A 15,649-nucleotide genomic window follows, 5' to 3' on the forward strand; every position below is an offset into this window, starting at 1 on the left:
TATATGTTAGATATTTGTGAAATATATGATTTAACAAATACCGTAGCAGTGGTTGTAATATATGATTAGTAAATCATATTTGTAGAAAATTCTAGAGTACAAATTTAACCATATGTGAGAGATTGCTTTAGATATACTTATTTTTTTAGCATACATATATACAAATTTAATCATATACTATTTGCTAAACAATATGGTTTAACAAATGTATCTATATACTCTTTTTAAATAGAAAAAATGGGTGTGCATCTGTACAGGTTGAATAGATGTACATATATACTATTTTTAAACAGAAAAAATGGGTATACATCTGTCAAGGGATGGACATCGATCTCCTTTTGAAGCAAGCAGTCATAGACGATGAGTGGGTGAATGGTAGGGGTGGACAAGGTCAGAGGAGGCCGGGGGCGCCCGGGTGTTGCGGCGAGCAGCGACACAAGGGAGAGTTTGCAATTACTCCTCTATCCCGAATTTCAGACGGAGGGAGTGTTTTTTAAGAAAGCTTATTCTTCCACCCTTCTTCATTATTGTTTTGTTTTTCATATTTCTTTGTTTTATGGTTTTTCAATTTCTGAATTTAGTGATTTGTTGTTTACACTCGTTTTCAGATTAAGCACCATACCATTCTTCTGATGTACACGAATACTTCTTTGAGTCAAGTTTTTTTTTTGAAATACACAAACATCTATTTTGAAACATGTGGACATTTCTTTTGGTAGCAATGGATATTTTTATTGAAAATAAATTGGTATTTCCAAATCAATAAAAAAATGTTTACATATGATACAACTTCCATTTGCAACTCTGCAAATCACATTTCACCAATCGCGTAAACATATTATTTAATATATATAGATATAGATGAAAAAACCCTCCGAAAGTATTTGAACAAAATCCAAAAGTAGATTAAACATTTTCTGGCCTATTAAGATTTATTTGCATATATTGTTACTTAAATGATATCTAACATTTAAAAAAATTAAGACACATGTATACTCTCTTCAAAATTTCTTAAGAAAATAACAAAACATATTGCCAGGGGCCACGCCGATTGAGGAGCTCCCGGCGTGCCTCTTCCACGGTGGGCCCACCCCGCGGCCGAGCCCGCTGGCGTGGGCCCCACCCCGCAGCCACACGGCGCGCCCACAGCATTTCGAAATTTGAAACGCGCCTCCCCTCTCCTAAAATCCCAAACCAAATCCGCCATTCCCAAATCAAACCCCCGTCCCTCCCCTCTTCCCCCAGAGATCCACAAACCCTAGCCCCTCCCGAGCATGGCCGCCCGCCTCAAGGACCGCGGCGGCGGCGGCGGCAGCGGCGTGAAGGCGGGCTCCACCGCCGCCCCGCGCGCGCTCACGCCCAGGCCGTTCCCACTCTCCTCCTCCTCCTCCGCCCCGCGCCGCACCCCCGGCACCGCCGCCGCCGCGGCCGCCGCGGGCAAGGAGAACTCCGCGTCGAAGCTCTCCAAGCAGCAGCCCACCTCCGCGGTGCGGTGGTCCACCTCCTCGATCCCGCGGGCCAGCAGGATCCCGGGGGGCTCCGTCGAGCCCTCCTCCAGGCTCGTCTCCACGCTCCGCGCCTCCGCCGCGCTGCCGGCGGGGAGGGCCTCCCTCGGGAAGGACGCGGAGCCGGGCCTGCGGCGGAGCGTCAGCGGCGGGATCAGGTCCGTCTCCACCGAGAGGGGGAGGAGGTCCGTGAGCGCGGCCGCCAGGACCTCAGATGCCGCCAGGGGAGGCACAGGCAGCGGCGCTGCCCGGGCTTCAGATGCTGCCGCTCATGAGATCGGCTCCAGGAGCCTAGGGTTCGATTCGAGGGGGCGGAGGGCGAAGGCGGCGGAAGAGATCAGCAGGAAAAGAGAGATCTTGGATGCCAAGGCCAAGCAGGCCGATGGCGTTGGCAGGAGCAGAGAGAGCCTTGATGCAAAGCCAAAGCAGGTCAGTGGGAAAAAAGTGAGCTTGGATGTGAATGCGGTGAAGCAATGTGATGTGTTCAGAGAGAGCAGCGGAGCATTTGACTCCAATGTGAAGAAGCAGAGTGATGAGGGGAATGGGAAAAGACAGGGCATCTTCGATGCGAGGGCAAAGCTAGGCGATGAAATTAGTAGGAAGCAAGAGGAGGGGCATGACCTGAAAGTGGTGGATGAGATCAGTTCCAGGAATGTTGTTGCTGGTCTTGCTGGTTCAGGGGAGGTTTCTGCCAAAGCATTTTCCGCTACCCAGAGCGATTGTGATGGAGGTAGCAGTGCTGTTATTCCTGTGTTTACCGTGCACGTGGTAGACTCGGATGATGTTTGTTCGGGAGTGAGAGAGCATCAAAAGAAGCCCGAGGAGTGTAATAAGCAGGGAGAGAAGGGGAAATTGGCTGACAAGATTAGAGTTTTTGAGAAAGCAGCAACAAGTGGCGAGGGAAAATCGGTGAAAGCTTTGTGCAGTGTGAACAAGTACCCAAGCAAGCTGCATGAGAAGCTGGCTGCGCTGGAAGGGAGGGTTCAGAAGATTGCCACAGATATCAAGAAGACCAAGGAGATGCTGGACGATAACAACCCGGATGAGCCAAAACAGATATTGTCAAATATCCAGAAAGAAATCAATGCAATTGAGCAGGCAATTTCTCATGTCAAAGTCGATAATAAGAGTCAGTTAGGTACTGAAGATAACAGTGACTGTGAGATCTCTCACGCTAAGAAGGGTGCAAGTGAGAAATCTGCTGCTGTGAAGCCACGTGACCTGAAGAATGCTGGAAAAGGAATGAATACTGATGAACTGGAGGCAAGGTTTTTCCCACATCATAAACTATCGAGGGATCGTAAGACTTCTGCTACCCAACAGGAGTCGTGCGTGGCTCTGATAAAAGGCTGTAATGGAAAAATGGAACCTGGTACCCTTGAGCCCCGTGATGACGAGAACAGTATAGCCATGGAATTTCTGGCTTCTTTAGATGGCGAAGAGAGTGACTTCTTCAAGGATCGCAGAGCTAAGAACTTGGAAAAGCACATGATTTGTGAAGCAGCAGATGCTAGTGGCAAGACGTCTAGCCAAGGTAGCTCAAAGATTCCAGATGGTTCAACTAATGAAGTCGAAATGGAATTGTGTGGTGAGAACCTAGAAGAGTTTGATGAGCAGGAAAACAAGTCATCAATGGCGATACAGGAGGAAACCGAGGAGTCTTCCATTGATCAATTATCAGGGATAGGAAATAAGTCTGCAACAGGTGGATGGTTTGTTTCAGAGGGGGAAGCTGTTCTTCTTGCTCATGGAGATGGCACCTGCTCTTATTATGATATTGCAAACCATGAGGTACTTGATTATTTACTTAAAATATTTTTTTTATTTCCATAGTTTTGTGCACAGATAATATTTTCTTTCAAGTGCTGATTCAATCGAACTTTTCTGATACAGTTCAAGTCTGAATATAAACCTCCCAGTCTGGTGTCACATAATACTTGGGGTGATTGCTGGTTGATTCGTGCCCCAGGTGTAGATGGATGCTCCGGTAGATATGTGGTCGCAGCATCAGCTGGTAATGCATTGGAACCTGGGTTTTGCAGCTGGGATTACTACAACAGAGAAGTACAAGCATTTCATGTCGAGGAGGAGGCATCTCATGCTCCTGTACCATCAGCCAGGACAGTTCTTGGGCCTCTTCCTAATATAGGTTCATCAAGATCTAGCTCTGCTATTTCAACCATAGAACGTCCACAATGGTGGTACAGACCATGCGGACCTCTCCTCCTTTCTACTGCTAGCAAGCAAAAGATGGTCACAGCTTATGACATCCGTGATGGCGATGTAGTGATGAAATGGGAAACAAGCAGCCCAGTACTTGGAATGGAGTACTCCAGCCCACTACAATGGCGTAGCAGGGGGAAGGTCGTTATTGCTGGGACCGAATCAATTGGGTTGTGGGATGTGAATTCGCTTAACCCACAACCCTTATTATCTGTTGCTTCTGCTGGTAAAAGAGTTTACTGCCTTCATGTGAACAACACGGATGCTGAGGTGGGCGGAGGAGTTCGTCAAAGGTAACTTAAAACAATCTTGCCTTAACTGCATCTCACTGTTCTGTTATTACTGCCATTTGAGATCCTGCCTAGATTAAGTTGACTTGTTCTGGTGAAGCTAGATGTTTTTTTGGTTACTATGGGCGTATGATATATGCATTTGATACTTGTCCTGTTCACTGATAAAGCTGAAGCCTAGAAAGGGTATAAGTATCTGAAAACAGATGTAGGCAATTCTGCTCTATGTGATCTGGCTCAGCCTCATCATTAACCTGTATGTGGCTGTCTTTTGCAGAGTTAGTTCATCCGAGGTTGAGGGAAATGATGGTGTTTTCACTACGCAAGAAAGTGTTAATGTATTTGACTTCCGTGTACCTTCTGGCATCGGTCTTAAAATGGCAAGAAACGGTGGAACGGCAAACTCAGTGTTCTCACGTGGAGACTCAGTATTTATTGGTAGCACAGAAGGCAGGCTGCAAATAAAAGGGGGGCCGAAATCACGAATCCAGCAGTATTCACTGAAAAAGGGGAGGCTTGTTGCAACCTATGAATTACCAGAGTTCAATGCCCACTTCCATCACTCTTCAATAACCCAAGTGTGGGGTAATTCCAATGTTGTCTTGGCTTCATGCGGTATGGGCTTGTTTGCTTTTGATGCCTTCAATGAAGAAGGCGTCCAACAAACCTACAGCTTTGACCGTGGAAACACCATTGGAGCAAGAGAGGTTATTGGCTCTGATGATTTGTACTGCCCTACATTTGATTACTCATCATCAAGGGTTCTTCTGGTCTCGAAAGACCGTCCAGCCCATTGGAGGTACTTGCCATAGTTGTCTGTTTATTGTGTGCATCATGTGACATGTAAAAAATGTACTGTCCGTATGCTTTGATTGTGTAGTCATTTGTCGTGATAAGCATCTTGCTTTCGCTGTATTATCGGATAATACTGGGCTTTTACTGAGTTAATTTATGCCTATTGTATCTTGTTTCATTTGTTATTTTGTGTTCTTCCCCAACACTGGATTGTTACATGTGTGTACCAAACCATTGTTCAAAATCAGTTGTTGTGTTGTTCATATTAACACGTGCAATATTATCTTGGCATCAATCCCTAGACACACACACACACACAGACATACAGCTTAATCATCAGCAAAGCTAAAATCTTTGCTGATCTATGCACATCAATCTTCAATGGGCAATGAGGATCCTACCCCCTCTTTCTTGACCAGAATGCCTCAGCTAGCAGTGCCCTGGCGAACTTGATACAATGCACCATCTGAGCTTATTCCATCTTAAGATCAGCAACATTGTGATCTTGTGGATATGCTCTCTGAAGGCTTTATTACCACCTCGACACCAAATCTAGCAGCAAGCATTACTAGGGTCAGCTCAACCATTCCTGGAACTCTGAACCTAAATTCCCTTGGTATTGGGAGCACGCTGTTACACTCTTCTCTTGTCTTATCATCAATCCGTTTCGAGTTCACGAAATGGTAATGGGACAGTCTTCACTGCTCTGAACTTGCCAACATTGTTCAAGTGTTCGTTCTCCAGCCTGCAATCCAGTCAACCATATACCCGAGTTATAACCAAAACATTAAACCGAAGATATTGATTCTAGCTGTACACTAGTTTCAAATACCTGTAGAAATTCCAGTGTCCTCGTCGGATTATCTCCAAGGAAGCAAGGGAGAAATCCAGCAGGCGAGTCTCGTTCTTATTAATACGGATCTTCATCACACTTTGAGCCCATGCTAGCCGAAGCACTAGATTTAGCATCTGCATAGTGAAAGAATTAGTGATAATAAATCTGGTCATTTTCTGCATTGATGCTGTACTATAAATCAGTTGGACAAAGTAAAATACCATGGAAATGTAGTAGGTGAACTTGTTCTTCAGGATGAGATCATCCCTGAGCCATAGGTTCTTAGATTTGGGAGTGAAAAAGCCCCAATCCTTGACAAAGTCCCAGTAGAGCTGGTAAACGGTGGCGCCTGAGGACGAGATGAGGACCATCCACATCCAGAATGGTGTCGGTGTGACATTGTACTTGAATCTGACGGCAGCCGCCACCATCGCCGACACGTACTTCCCAGCATTGGCCAGCTGATTAATGTCATGTTCTTCTATGTACCTTCTTAAACACTTCAAGGAAAAAAATGGCCACAAAGTTCAGTTTGAAACTGATTTTGACAACTTGAGATCTTACTGTTGTTGGTATGTCGATTCATACCTGCATAGCTCTCCAATAGTAAGGGAGAAAAGAGATGACATAGGCCAGGTGTTTGTACTGCTGGCTGGTAGTACAAGTCTCATATGGGTTAGCCCTAAAGCTTCCTGCCATGAAGTAGCACGCTGCAAACTCCATGTGCCTTAACAACGGGATCTGGAACATGTACAAGTTTAGCTTGTAAGAACTTGCGTTTTGAGGCTCCTCGGTTGTAGTATAATCGTGCAATTATTAATTATTACCTGACTAGTTAATTGGTCAGCCATGAAGAAATCGGCCATCAGAACCTGGATCACAAAGGCAAGATAGGCTTATCATCAACTATATGTTCATAGCTGTTTGGCGGATTGGAAACAATATTTAGATGTCTCCCCTTACCTTGTAGAATGGTGAGAACATGATGTTGCGCATGATGCGCATGAAGCAGTAACGTGTCGAGCGGTAGAACACATTGAACGGGCAGAGTAAAAGTCCGGCTGACAGCTGAAACAGGTAAATTCAGAATTTTGAGAATTGACTTCAGTTGCAACATAGCCCAAGTTCGAAAGTCATCTTCTGGTTCAACATATGTAGTTTGTGTTTCTTACCACTATGAGCCCCCCGGGCACGGCGTTGGCATAGGATGCGCCGGCATTCCTGAGGAAGAGGTTGATGACCAAGGCGGCGACGACGGTGCACATGATGGAGGCGGACATGAGGAAGGCGTCCCGGTGCGTGAGGGCGGTGTTGGGGGCGAAGTCGAAGATGAAATTCTGGTTTATCCGGGTGCTCTTCCACATGAAGAGGTTGCACCCGTAGAGGAAGCAGTGCAGGCTGATGAGTGCGAACATGCTGCACAAGAGCAAAGGCACAATCTACTGTCAGGCCAAGGTAAAACTGCATCCCTAACAATCTAAGATATCGACTAAAATGAAATCATGCCAAGAACAGAGCTCTTATCTATGATCAGAACCTTGGCCTGAGAGGTTACCTGAAGACATGGTAGACTACCTCCATGTAGGCCGTGTTTCCAGTTGAGGCGAAAATGCCGGAAACATGTGCCAGGATGGCGTATATGATGAACAAACTCACAAATGTGCCCGTGAACAACCCTGAAAATTTTAGAACCGCAGAGTTAGAATTCTGAATTTCTTCACCGTAGGTACATGGTAGAATTGCGGTATCTGAATCTAGGTGCCTACCTACGAGGAAGGTGATCATGTGGGTGTTCTTGGGCTGCTGCGGGTTGAGGTACTTCATCGCCACCATCCTGTCGTTGCCCGCGAAGTGCTTCAGGAAGAGTGCCTCCACCTCGTCCGACAGCTGAAGCACCTGCTCGAAATTTCATGGCATGTAAACACATCAATTCATTCTGTTCGTGTCTTATAGGTCTGAAACTCTTCTAAGAATCTTGTAAGATGATGATACCTTGTCGGACGTGCTGAACGATGACCTCTTCACCTTCTGCGAGAAAAGGTCCGTTGCTCGCTGCTGCTCCGACACCTGAGAGAGCATTTTGTGTCAGTTGCCGACTGCAAACTACAGATCAGTTTTGTTACAAGTTTTATTTTTCAGAGCTGGGCTAGTCTCTGTTGCTACTACTGCAGTACCATCGTTGCACATCACTCTAGTCTACATCTGCAGCTGCTCATTCATTACAACCACACAGATCACTAGCTGAGCCGTGCTATTTGATAATACTTCCTCTGTCCCAGAATATAAGAACGTTTTTGACACTATGCTGGTGTTAGAAACGTTCTTATATTTTGAGACGGAGGGAGTAGTTGACAGTATTCTTTTTCTGGATAAAGAGCTGATGCTACTATATGATAGCAAGTATATACTCCCATAAAAGAAGTATTGAGAATACTCTCCTCTCTTTTTTCTGGATAAAGAGCTGGTGCTACTAGTGGAGAATATACTCTCTTCTCTTTATTCTGTCTATTGTTTAGGACTCTGGACTGTTCCTGGCCATCCATTTTCCAAAGTATGCATATTCTGTAAATCACTATTGCTAGCATCAGTTCAGCTATGCATGTCAGTTCTATTGCTAGCATTGTTTTTTTCAGAGCTAGGCTAGTGCAAATCGCAGTAGTATGTCAATTCAGTAAGTCACTAGGACGACCCTAAAGATACTACAAAGTGGTCACTCACTAGCCATGTCTTGATTATAGCTGATGAAGAGTATATTCTCCCCTAAAAGAAGTGTTAATCAAGTACTAGAACCTCCTTAATCATGTTGTTTAAAACACTCTACACTGTTCCCGTCCATCCATTTTGCAAAGTACGTGTGCATTTATATATGCTGCTAGTGGGCAGAGTATGTTAATTATGACGCACGTACCTTGACGAATTTCTTGAGAATCTTGGTGAAGGCCTTTACATTCAGAGAACTGCACCCATCCATCCATCATCCATGCAACAGAAAAAGCACAACAAATCCGTCAGAGATGTCACAATTCTCACGGCGAAAGCAAAGGCAATTTTAATCAACTGAATGAGTCGTGCATGGCGCATGGCGATGGCGGCCGGAGTGTGCACCTGAACTTCTTGAGCAGCTCGAGGCCGCGGTAGAGCGCCATGAAGGCGTCGCGGATGTTCTTCTCGGCGTGCTGCACCTTCTTGCGGTGGACGAAGGCGGCGGCGGGGTCGGCGCCGTCCTTGCGCAGCACGTTCACCAGCTCCTCCCACACCTTGAGCGCCGCCCGCCCCGGGTTGCTCGCCGGTATGTCGATGCGCACCGTCGACGGCAGCTGCAGCCTCCCGCCCCTGCCGCTGCCCTCCTTCTTGGCGTCCTTCTTCCCCGGCAGCCCCACGAAGCTGACGCCGTTGCGCTCCAGCGCCGCCATCACCTCGTCCGCCACCGCCGCGCCCTCCGTCATCTGCGCCTGCTGCTGCTCCACGCTCCCATCTGCACCGTGCCATGCGTGTCAGTGTCAGAGACTCCTCCTCCGGTCGATCGATCGATCGAGATGGTGCTCACGTGCCATATTGCCATGCACACGCGTAAAGGATGCATGATCGAGAGGCCGGTAGTGGGGTTCATGTGCTGGGACGTGACGCGGGTTGGTTGGGTGTCGTACGTCGACACCAACGGACGTGCGTGTGCGCGCACCGGTAGTCTGGACTATGGACACCTACCTGACATGGACTGCGGCGTGGCGAGGCCCGAGAGGAGGTAGCGGCCGGAGTTGCTGAGCGCCGGCGAGGGCGGCGCCACCGCCGGTACCGAGCGGCCGCGGCCAGAGCCCCGGGCGCGGCGGGTGGCGGCGTGGTCGGCCAGGATGCGCTTGACGTCGGCGAGGATGCGGAGCTGGTCGATGAGCGCCTCGCCGCGGCCGAGCAGCTCCGCCTCCTGCGCCGCGTAGAAGGTGCTCACCTTCTCCAGCTCCTCGTCCGCCTTCTCCAGAAACTCCCGCTCCTGCACACGTCAAACACGTCAGTTAGTACATGAATGATTCAGTTGCAGATGCATCCACGAAATGCATGCATGCATGCATCAGCTTACATGCTTGTCCGTGGATCGCACGAGCTCGCCGGAATCCCCGCTCTCCTCGTCATCCTGCATGCCAAAATGCACATCATCAGTACCCTGCACGCACGTAGCCAGATCAACTCGTATCGCCTGACGCGCGCAAGCACGCACCATGGAGGCCTGCACCCTGGGCGCGAACCGGGCGGCGAGGGCGCGGACGGGGTCGAGCACGGAGAAGCCAGCGCCATAGCCGGCGCTCTCGACGCCGGCGGCGAGGGCGGCAGTCTCCGGCGAGGAGTCTCCTGCGCTGCTGCTGTCGTCGGCGTCGCGCCGTTCGACCTTGATCCTCTTGATGAGCTTCTTGAGGTCCCTGTAGTCGACGAAGGCGGGCTTCCACTCGGGGATGATGCTGGCATCGTACTCCCGCGAGAACTTCACCATGTCCTCCGCCTCCTATATACCACGTACTCCAGCACTCCACTATGACGAGGCCGATCGATGGTCGGGGGTTGAAGCGGGTTGCTTCTTGTCCGAGCCGATCGAGCTTACATGCGGAGGACAAGAGGAGGAGGGAGGCCGGAGGGGGACAGGGACAGGCAGGAGTGATGGCACAAGCAATCGTGGTTATATAGACCGAGGGACACACACGATCGGAGAAGCTACGATGGAGGGATGGATACTCTTTCTCCGTCTCTCTTCCCACTAACGAATGTGTGGACAGTGCTCACGATTAAGCACCAAATTGGGAGGCACTAGTGCTCGCGATGAGGGCTGCGATCCACCGCTAGTGCCGCGGAAAAGGAAGGAAGATGCTGAAAAAGCATTAGGCCGGACGAATTAAAAGGCGGAACTAATCGTAAAGCAGCGCCGAGAAAGTCGACGGAATTCGTAGTGGACAGACACAATGCAGTGCAAGATATATCATATATGTTTTGAGTATGTGTTGCCGCTGCTCGATCTGTAACTGGTTGCAATTTGCATGCGTCACTCAGGAAGAAAAGCAAAGGGAGGAAGGAAAGGGTGGCCAGGGGTGGAAGAAGAGGAAGAAGATGGGAGAATTAAAGGGGGCACGCACCTACGTTGCCCGCTTTAGTTTGTTCCTTCTGTTAATTTTCTTCTCGAGCTTAGCTTAGCTTGGTGCCCTGCCCCCATCTTTTGGGCGAAAAGACAGGGGAGCTAAGCAACACGCTTGCTTGAGCTACCCGCTCACGTACCCTGCCACTTATCCGGCCTGCCTGAAAACGGGAACAAACTGATTACAGCTAGCAAGCTAGATCACACGTTTATTACACCCATACGGTGTATATGATCGGCGCCAGCCCCGTGTCGTGTCGATATGGTTGTGTGCATCGCAATGATACAGAGTCGTGTCACTTCCATGTAACATGCATCGTTATTGTCAAGATTATCATCGCGGTTCATCAATTGGTACGTAGCTAGCAAATTCGTTCTTGAAAACCTGGATTAATTATTATTTTTGCGAATAAGACCAAGGTCTATTATAGAGCTTAAAGCATCCTAAACATAGCAAAAATACAAGGACCCTGCACAGCTGCATTACCGAAGGATCACTACCGCCATCGGAACGAGTACCAACACGTTGTTGCATTCGCTCCTCTACCGGAGCCGGCTTGACCTCGTCATTACTAGCTAGCTAGGGCCTAGGGGTTCAATGGCCGGAGCACCCAAATTATGAGGGTAACCTGGTTTCTTCTACTTCTAGATGAACGCAATTACTTAATGCGGTGCGTAACTGAACACGCTTTTAACTAATCAGAGAGGCCTAATTTGGTGCAATGGCGCACGTTATGTGTGGATGTGTCGATGAGTGTGGTGTGCTTTACACATTTCGTGGGTGGATTGGGCGGCAGAGAAAGCGGGATCGGCTAATCGCAAGTTGGAGGGAGATCCCATTAGTTGTACGTACGTGTGCGAGCGAGCGACCAAGCAAGCACGCCCTCACGCACGCACGCTAGCTGCATATGCATGGTGGTGGTGCCGGCGCGGCAGCGGGTGGTGGCGAGCGGCTGCGCGCGGCGGGAATCCGACGCGGCCGTGACGCGCCGGCGACAGCCTCCGCACCTGGCTCTGCATGCATGCACAAGTGGGACGTGCCTAGCTTTTCGCCCTGCACCGGGTGCACGCCCACGTGGCACACGTGCTGACAAGGGCGTATCGGTCAAAACTGGTGTATATATTACTATACCTATATATGGTAAAAATGTAGACCCTGTCTAGCCACTTGAAGCACCTGAAGGTAAGGAAAAACTACACGATCTCAAAAGAGAGAGAGGAGAAACTACATGTGATGGACACGGCTCAAGTCAAGGCATTGGCCAGTTCTTTTTTCTTAAGGCGGCAAAACAGCTTGTCTTATTCGATAATTACAAAGGAAAATGGTACTAGTCCATATATAACAGAAAGACAACAAGATGCAAAACGACCATGAATAAATAAAATTAAATAAAAAAAACCGTCCTAAGCCATAGAGAAAGAGTTATCTTAAAGTTAATGTTAACGGCACATTTGTCTGATCCAAGCAATGGCATGTGTGCTCTGTGCAAAAAAGTTGAGGGAAATCTTCATCGGACAGCCATCGACATTGACCGAGAATAACTATCTGTAAATTTGTTTAAATTTGCTATTGGCACTGACATGAACGTCACCGACCTGACTGCCGCGCTGCTTTGTGGGAAAACATTTGATTTGCGGTGTAGGCTAAAATAACGAAAGTGAGGAGTCTGGCACAGTTTTCTTGTTTACACTTGTTTTTTTTTTTTTTTGGCGACACTCCAATGATGAATTGTGATTTTCACGAAATTTGAAATCTGGATATGAATTTAACTCATCTGGCCTTGAGTAGTTTTTAAGGACTTTTTTTTGTGCAAAATGTTAAAGATTTGTTGGGGCCAGGGTGTTTTGCAGGCTCTTTCGAGTACTACTTTTGACTCCGTTGAGTAGTGCTTTTGACTCCTTCTAAACTCCTGCATGGTCAATCTACACAAAAAAATGTTCTCTTTTGGCAAAAAAAAAGTTCTCTGCTTGCGGCCCTTGCTTTCTAAGCTCTGCACATGTGCGGTGACAGAGCTTTATTAGGGCCAGAGTCGGTCGTGTCCACCTAGTAGATCTTTGAAAAATGTAGGCTCTTTTGACCCCTTCTAAAATGCTGCATGGTCAAGCTCGCTACACCGCGCAGTGTATATGTGCCATGCCTTGAGACTCGGCACGCTCGGATTTGAGCCACATCGATCGATATATCGCGGGATGCGAAGGGGAGTTCGGTAGGGACGGCACACCGGTAAAAAAACCTCTATAAAAATTTTAAAAAAATTCTGGCCGGTGGGCCCACAGTGGATGCAAAGAAGAATGTGCATTGCACGAGCCAACATTTTTTGTTTTATTTTGTTGACCCTGCGTGCGCGTGTAGAGTGCAGTGGCTGGGAAGGAGGAGCGTTTTCAGCGGCAGGGTAGGCCCTATGCACCTAGATCGTTGAAATATTTCACTCGATCTTTCGGACTCCTTGGACTCGTTCCAAAATCCAGGTGCACGGTCAAGCTCCGCCACAACGACAGCGGGCATGCAGTGACCAGTAGTGTGTGCCACGTTTCGAGACTCGGCACGTACGACGACGTCGGTCGTTCATTCCCTAATTAAGTAACCTCCAAACGTCCTAGACCGTAGCGTGTCAAAAAACAGGAGACGACCCGCTGTTCACCGGCACAACAAACTGTTCGTGTGTGCGTACGTAACACAAACTTACTACGCCAAATAGTACTACGACGCAACATTTCGGACTATTCGATACTCTTTTCGTTTTGACCCCTGGTTGTTCTAAAAGTAAAATCCTCATGCATGCATGCACGCGCTGCCACTGCCTGCATGCGGGCACAGTGCGTGTGTGCCATTTCTCTCGAGACTCGGCGCATGTTCATATGTCAACCTATGCTCGAAACTTGAGTACCACGTGCATTCCTGCGTACGTTCCTCTGTGACGTATGCAACCAGACCGCACCGTACGTGTCGAAAAGACAGGAATCAGCACATTGTTCGTGCCCTAAGCTAAGCAACCTCAAAACCAGATCATGTGATGTACATGCCCCGTCCCGGTTTCTCTGTGACATATGCACACGCAGACTCACAACGAGACGGCCAACCCGCTGCTCAGCACGCATGTGCACGTGCGAACCAAACTGTGATTGGATGATTAGGAGGATAGTGGTATCTCCAGCTCATCAGGGTTTAAGTTCTGGTATTCAGAATTTATTTCAAGATTTTCGGCGATGTGCGTTTAGTAGGAGGAGACGTTCTCATCGACTACGAGATGCATACAATGACTTCGTAAAATCTTAGGATGACATGCCGGCTTAGTCTCTCGGTTATGCTCATAGGGATGGGGTGTGCGTGTGTGCGTTCATAAGGATGAGTATATATGAGCGCTTGCGTCTGTACTATATTAAAAAAAAACATGTGTGCGCATGCATGCATGCCATCGATTTTCCATGAACAGTCTCTTTCCAAGCTCCGAATCTTTTCTTCTCATTATATGAATTTTGTATGAATTTTGATTTTGCTAACCACATGTCCCATGGGGTTCTCTTTTTTTGCGAATGAAGCTCCGAATCTGCACCGTCAAAGAAAAAAAAACAAAGAATCTGCAAGGTGAATAAAAAGTACAGAGCTTCGAATCTGCTTGACTCGATCGGGCGACCGACGGCCGGTCACCCACGGCGAGTTCGTCCGCTCGTTCGGTGCGACATGACGCCGGCGAGGGTGAAAAAAAAAGCGTCAAGTCCGCGACGGCACGGTCACGGAAAAGCATGCGCACGTACGCCACGCGCGCTGGTTCACTACTATGGCAGTTTGTTCTCGTCGCGGGTACGGGTGTGCGTCGTTGTCACCGGCGCATGCAGCTGGTTGCTGCCTGCCGCGCGCTGGGCTGGCCACGAGATCTTGCATATATTCCCCCCGGTTCCAAAATTACCACGGCGTTCGGATCAGTCCTAAAGATACACATTTTATAATGCTTCTTTGAATCTCTTGTTATGACAATGTTAGCAACGGATTTTGTCAGACGACATCTATACATTTTTTTTTGTTATGATCGTTTGTCAAACGTTCGGAAGCTTGCTCTCGACGAACGCTTCAGGTTCTTCCCCGTGGAAAAAAAAACATTTAGAATCATTTTTTTAACCACCGTTAGTAATTTGTCAAACAAGGCTGAGCGTAATTTTCTTTTGTAAAATGTGTTATGCCGAACATTCAGAAGCTTTTTTTTTCAACGAAACCGCAGGCTCTTTCTTGTGGAAAATACATTCAGAATCTTTGCTTTAACAGCTAGTAAAAATATGTCGTTTGAAACATTCCTTGTTTTTACTGTATAAACTACTCCAGCTATAGCTGCACTAGTGATGATCTGGCCGCAACCGTAGCCACAACAGACTAGTGTCGCGTGTGCGTGTCACATGATTCGTGACGTCACGTGTTCATGTCGCGTACGTACATGTACTGTATTTTATTGAGTACACATCTCGTATCGCAATGAAAAACGGCGAGTTGTTGCCTGCGCTTTGGGTCTCTCTGTTGCCGGGCGGCGGCATTGACCTCCTCGGCCGAAAATGGTAGGCCTACCCAGGCCACGTACACACACCGGAAATGGCATTGCTTCAGGTTTTGGCATCTAGGGCCAATGCTCATGACTACTGCCCCCAAGTTCTTGCGATGGTTCAAATAATAAAGGGTTTGGTTACACATCAAACATCAGACAAATCAAACACCCGAAATGAAAAGGAAAAAAAAATCTTTGCCATGCTTGCTAAAAAAATTGTCATCCTCGCGACAATATAATTTGCCTTCTTGAGTATTTGATTTGCGATGCTTAAAAATGTGACGTCAAATTTTTAGCATTCACGATAATAAATGTAACATGATCAAACGAAAACTTTAGATTTTTCTTTTTCTTTT

General features: G+C 47.8%; 2 protein-coding genes across 3 annotated transcripts; one reads left to right on the top strand and one right to left on the bottom strand.

Annotated features, from left to right (window-relative positions):
* Positions 1 to 1,259: 1,259 nt before the first annotated feature.
* Positions 1,260 to 4,984, top strand: LOC119318454 (KIN14B-interacting protein At4g14310-like). The gene is made up of 3 exons (XM_037593013.1): positions 1,260 to 3,296; positions 3,399 to 4,021; positions 4,296 to 4,984. The coding sequence occupies exons 1-3, from the start codon at positions 1,275 to 1,277 to the stop codon at positions 4,828 to 4,830; spliced, it is 3,180 nt and encodes a 1,059-aa protein (XP_037448910.1). The 5' UTR covers positions 1,260 to 1,274; the 3' UTR covers positions 4,831 to 4,984.
* Positions 4,985 to 5,078: 94 nt separating this feature from the next.
* On the bottom strand, positions 5,079 to 10,301 carry LOC119318455 (phosphate transporter PHO1-2-like). Of its 2 annotated transcripts, XM_037593015.1 has the most exons (15): positions 9,859 to 10,128; positions 9,721 to 9,774; positions 9,354 to 9,633; positions 8,754 to 9,123; positions 8,557 to 8,605; positions 7,641 to 7,715; positions 7,415 to 7,544; positions 7,204 to 7,324; positions 6,821 to 7,064; positions 6,612 to 6,716; positions 6,476 to 6,520; positions 6,237 to 6,389; positions 5,870 to 6,148; positions 5,646 to 5,782; positions 5,094 to 5,558 (listed from the first exon to the last, which is right to left on the bottom strand). In XM_037593015.1, exons 1-15 carry the CDS (start codon positions 10,126 to 10,128, stop codon positions 5,471 to 5,473), a joined length of 2,400 nt encoding a protein of 799 aa, XP_037448912.1. In that variant the 3' UTR covers positions 5,094 to 5,470. The 2 variants fall into 2 exon arrangements, with proteins under 2 accessions (XP_037448911.1, XP_037448912.1); XM_037593014.1 differs by having other exon boundaries at positions 5,079 to 5,558; positions 5,646 to 6,148; positions 9,859 to 10,301.
* Between the last annotated feature and the right edge of the window lie 5,348 nt (positions 10,302 to 15,649).

Source organism: Triticum dicoccoides, chromosome 6A (assembly GCF_002162155.2).
Source record: "Triticum dicoccoides isolate Atlit2015 ecotype Zavitan chromosome 6A, WEW_v2.0, whole genome shotgun sequence".
Taxonomy (NCBI): Eukaryota; Viridiplantae; Streptophyta; class Magnoliopsida; order Poales; family Poaceae; genus Triticum; species Triticum dicoccoides.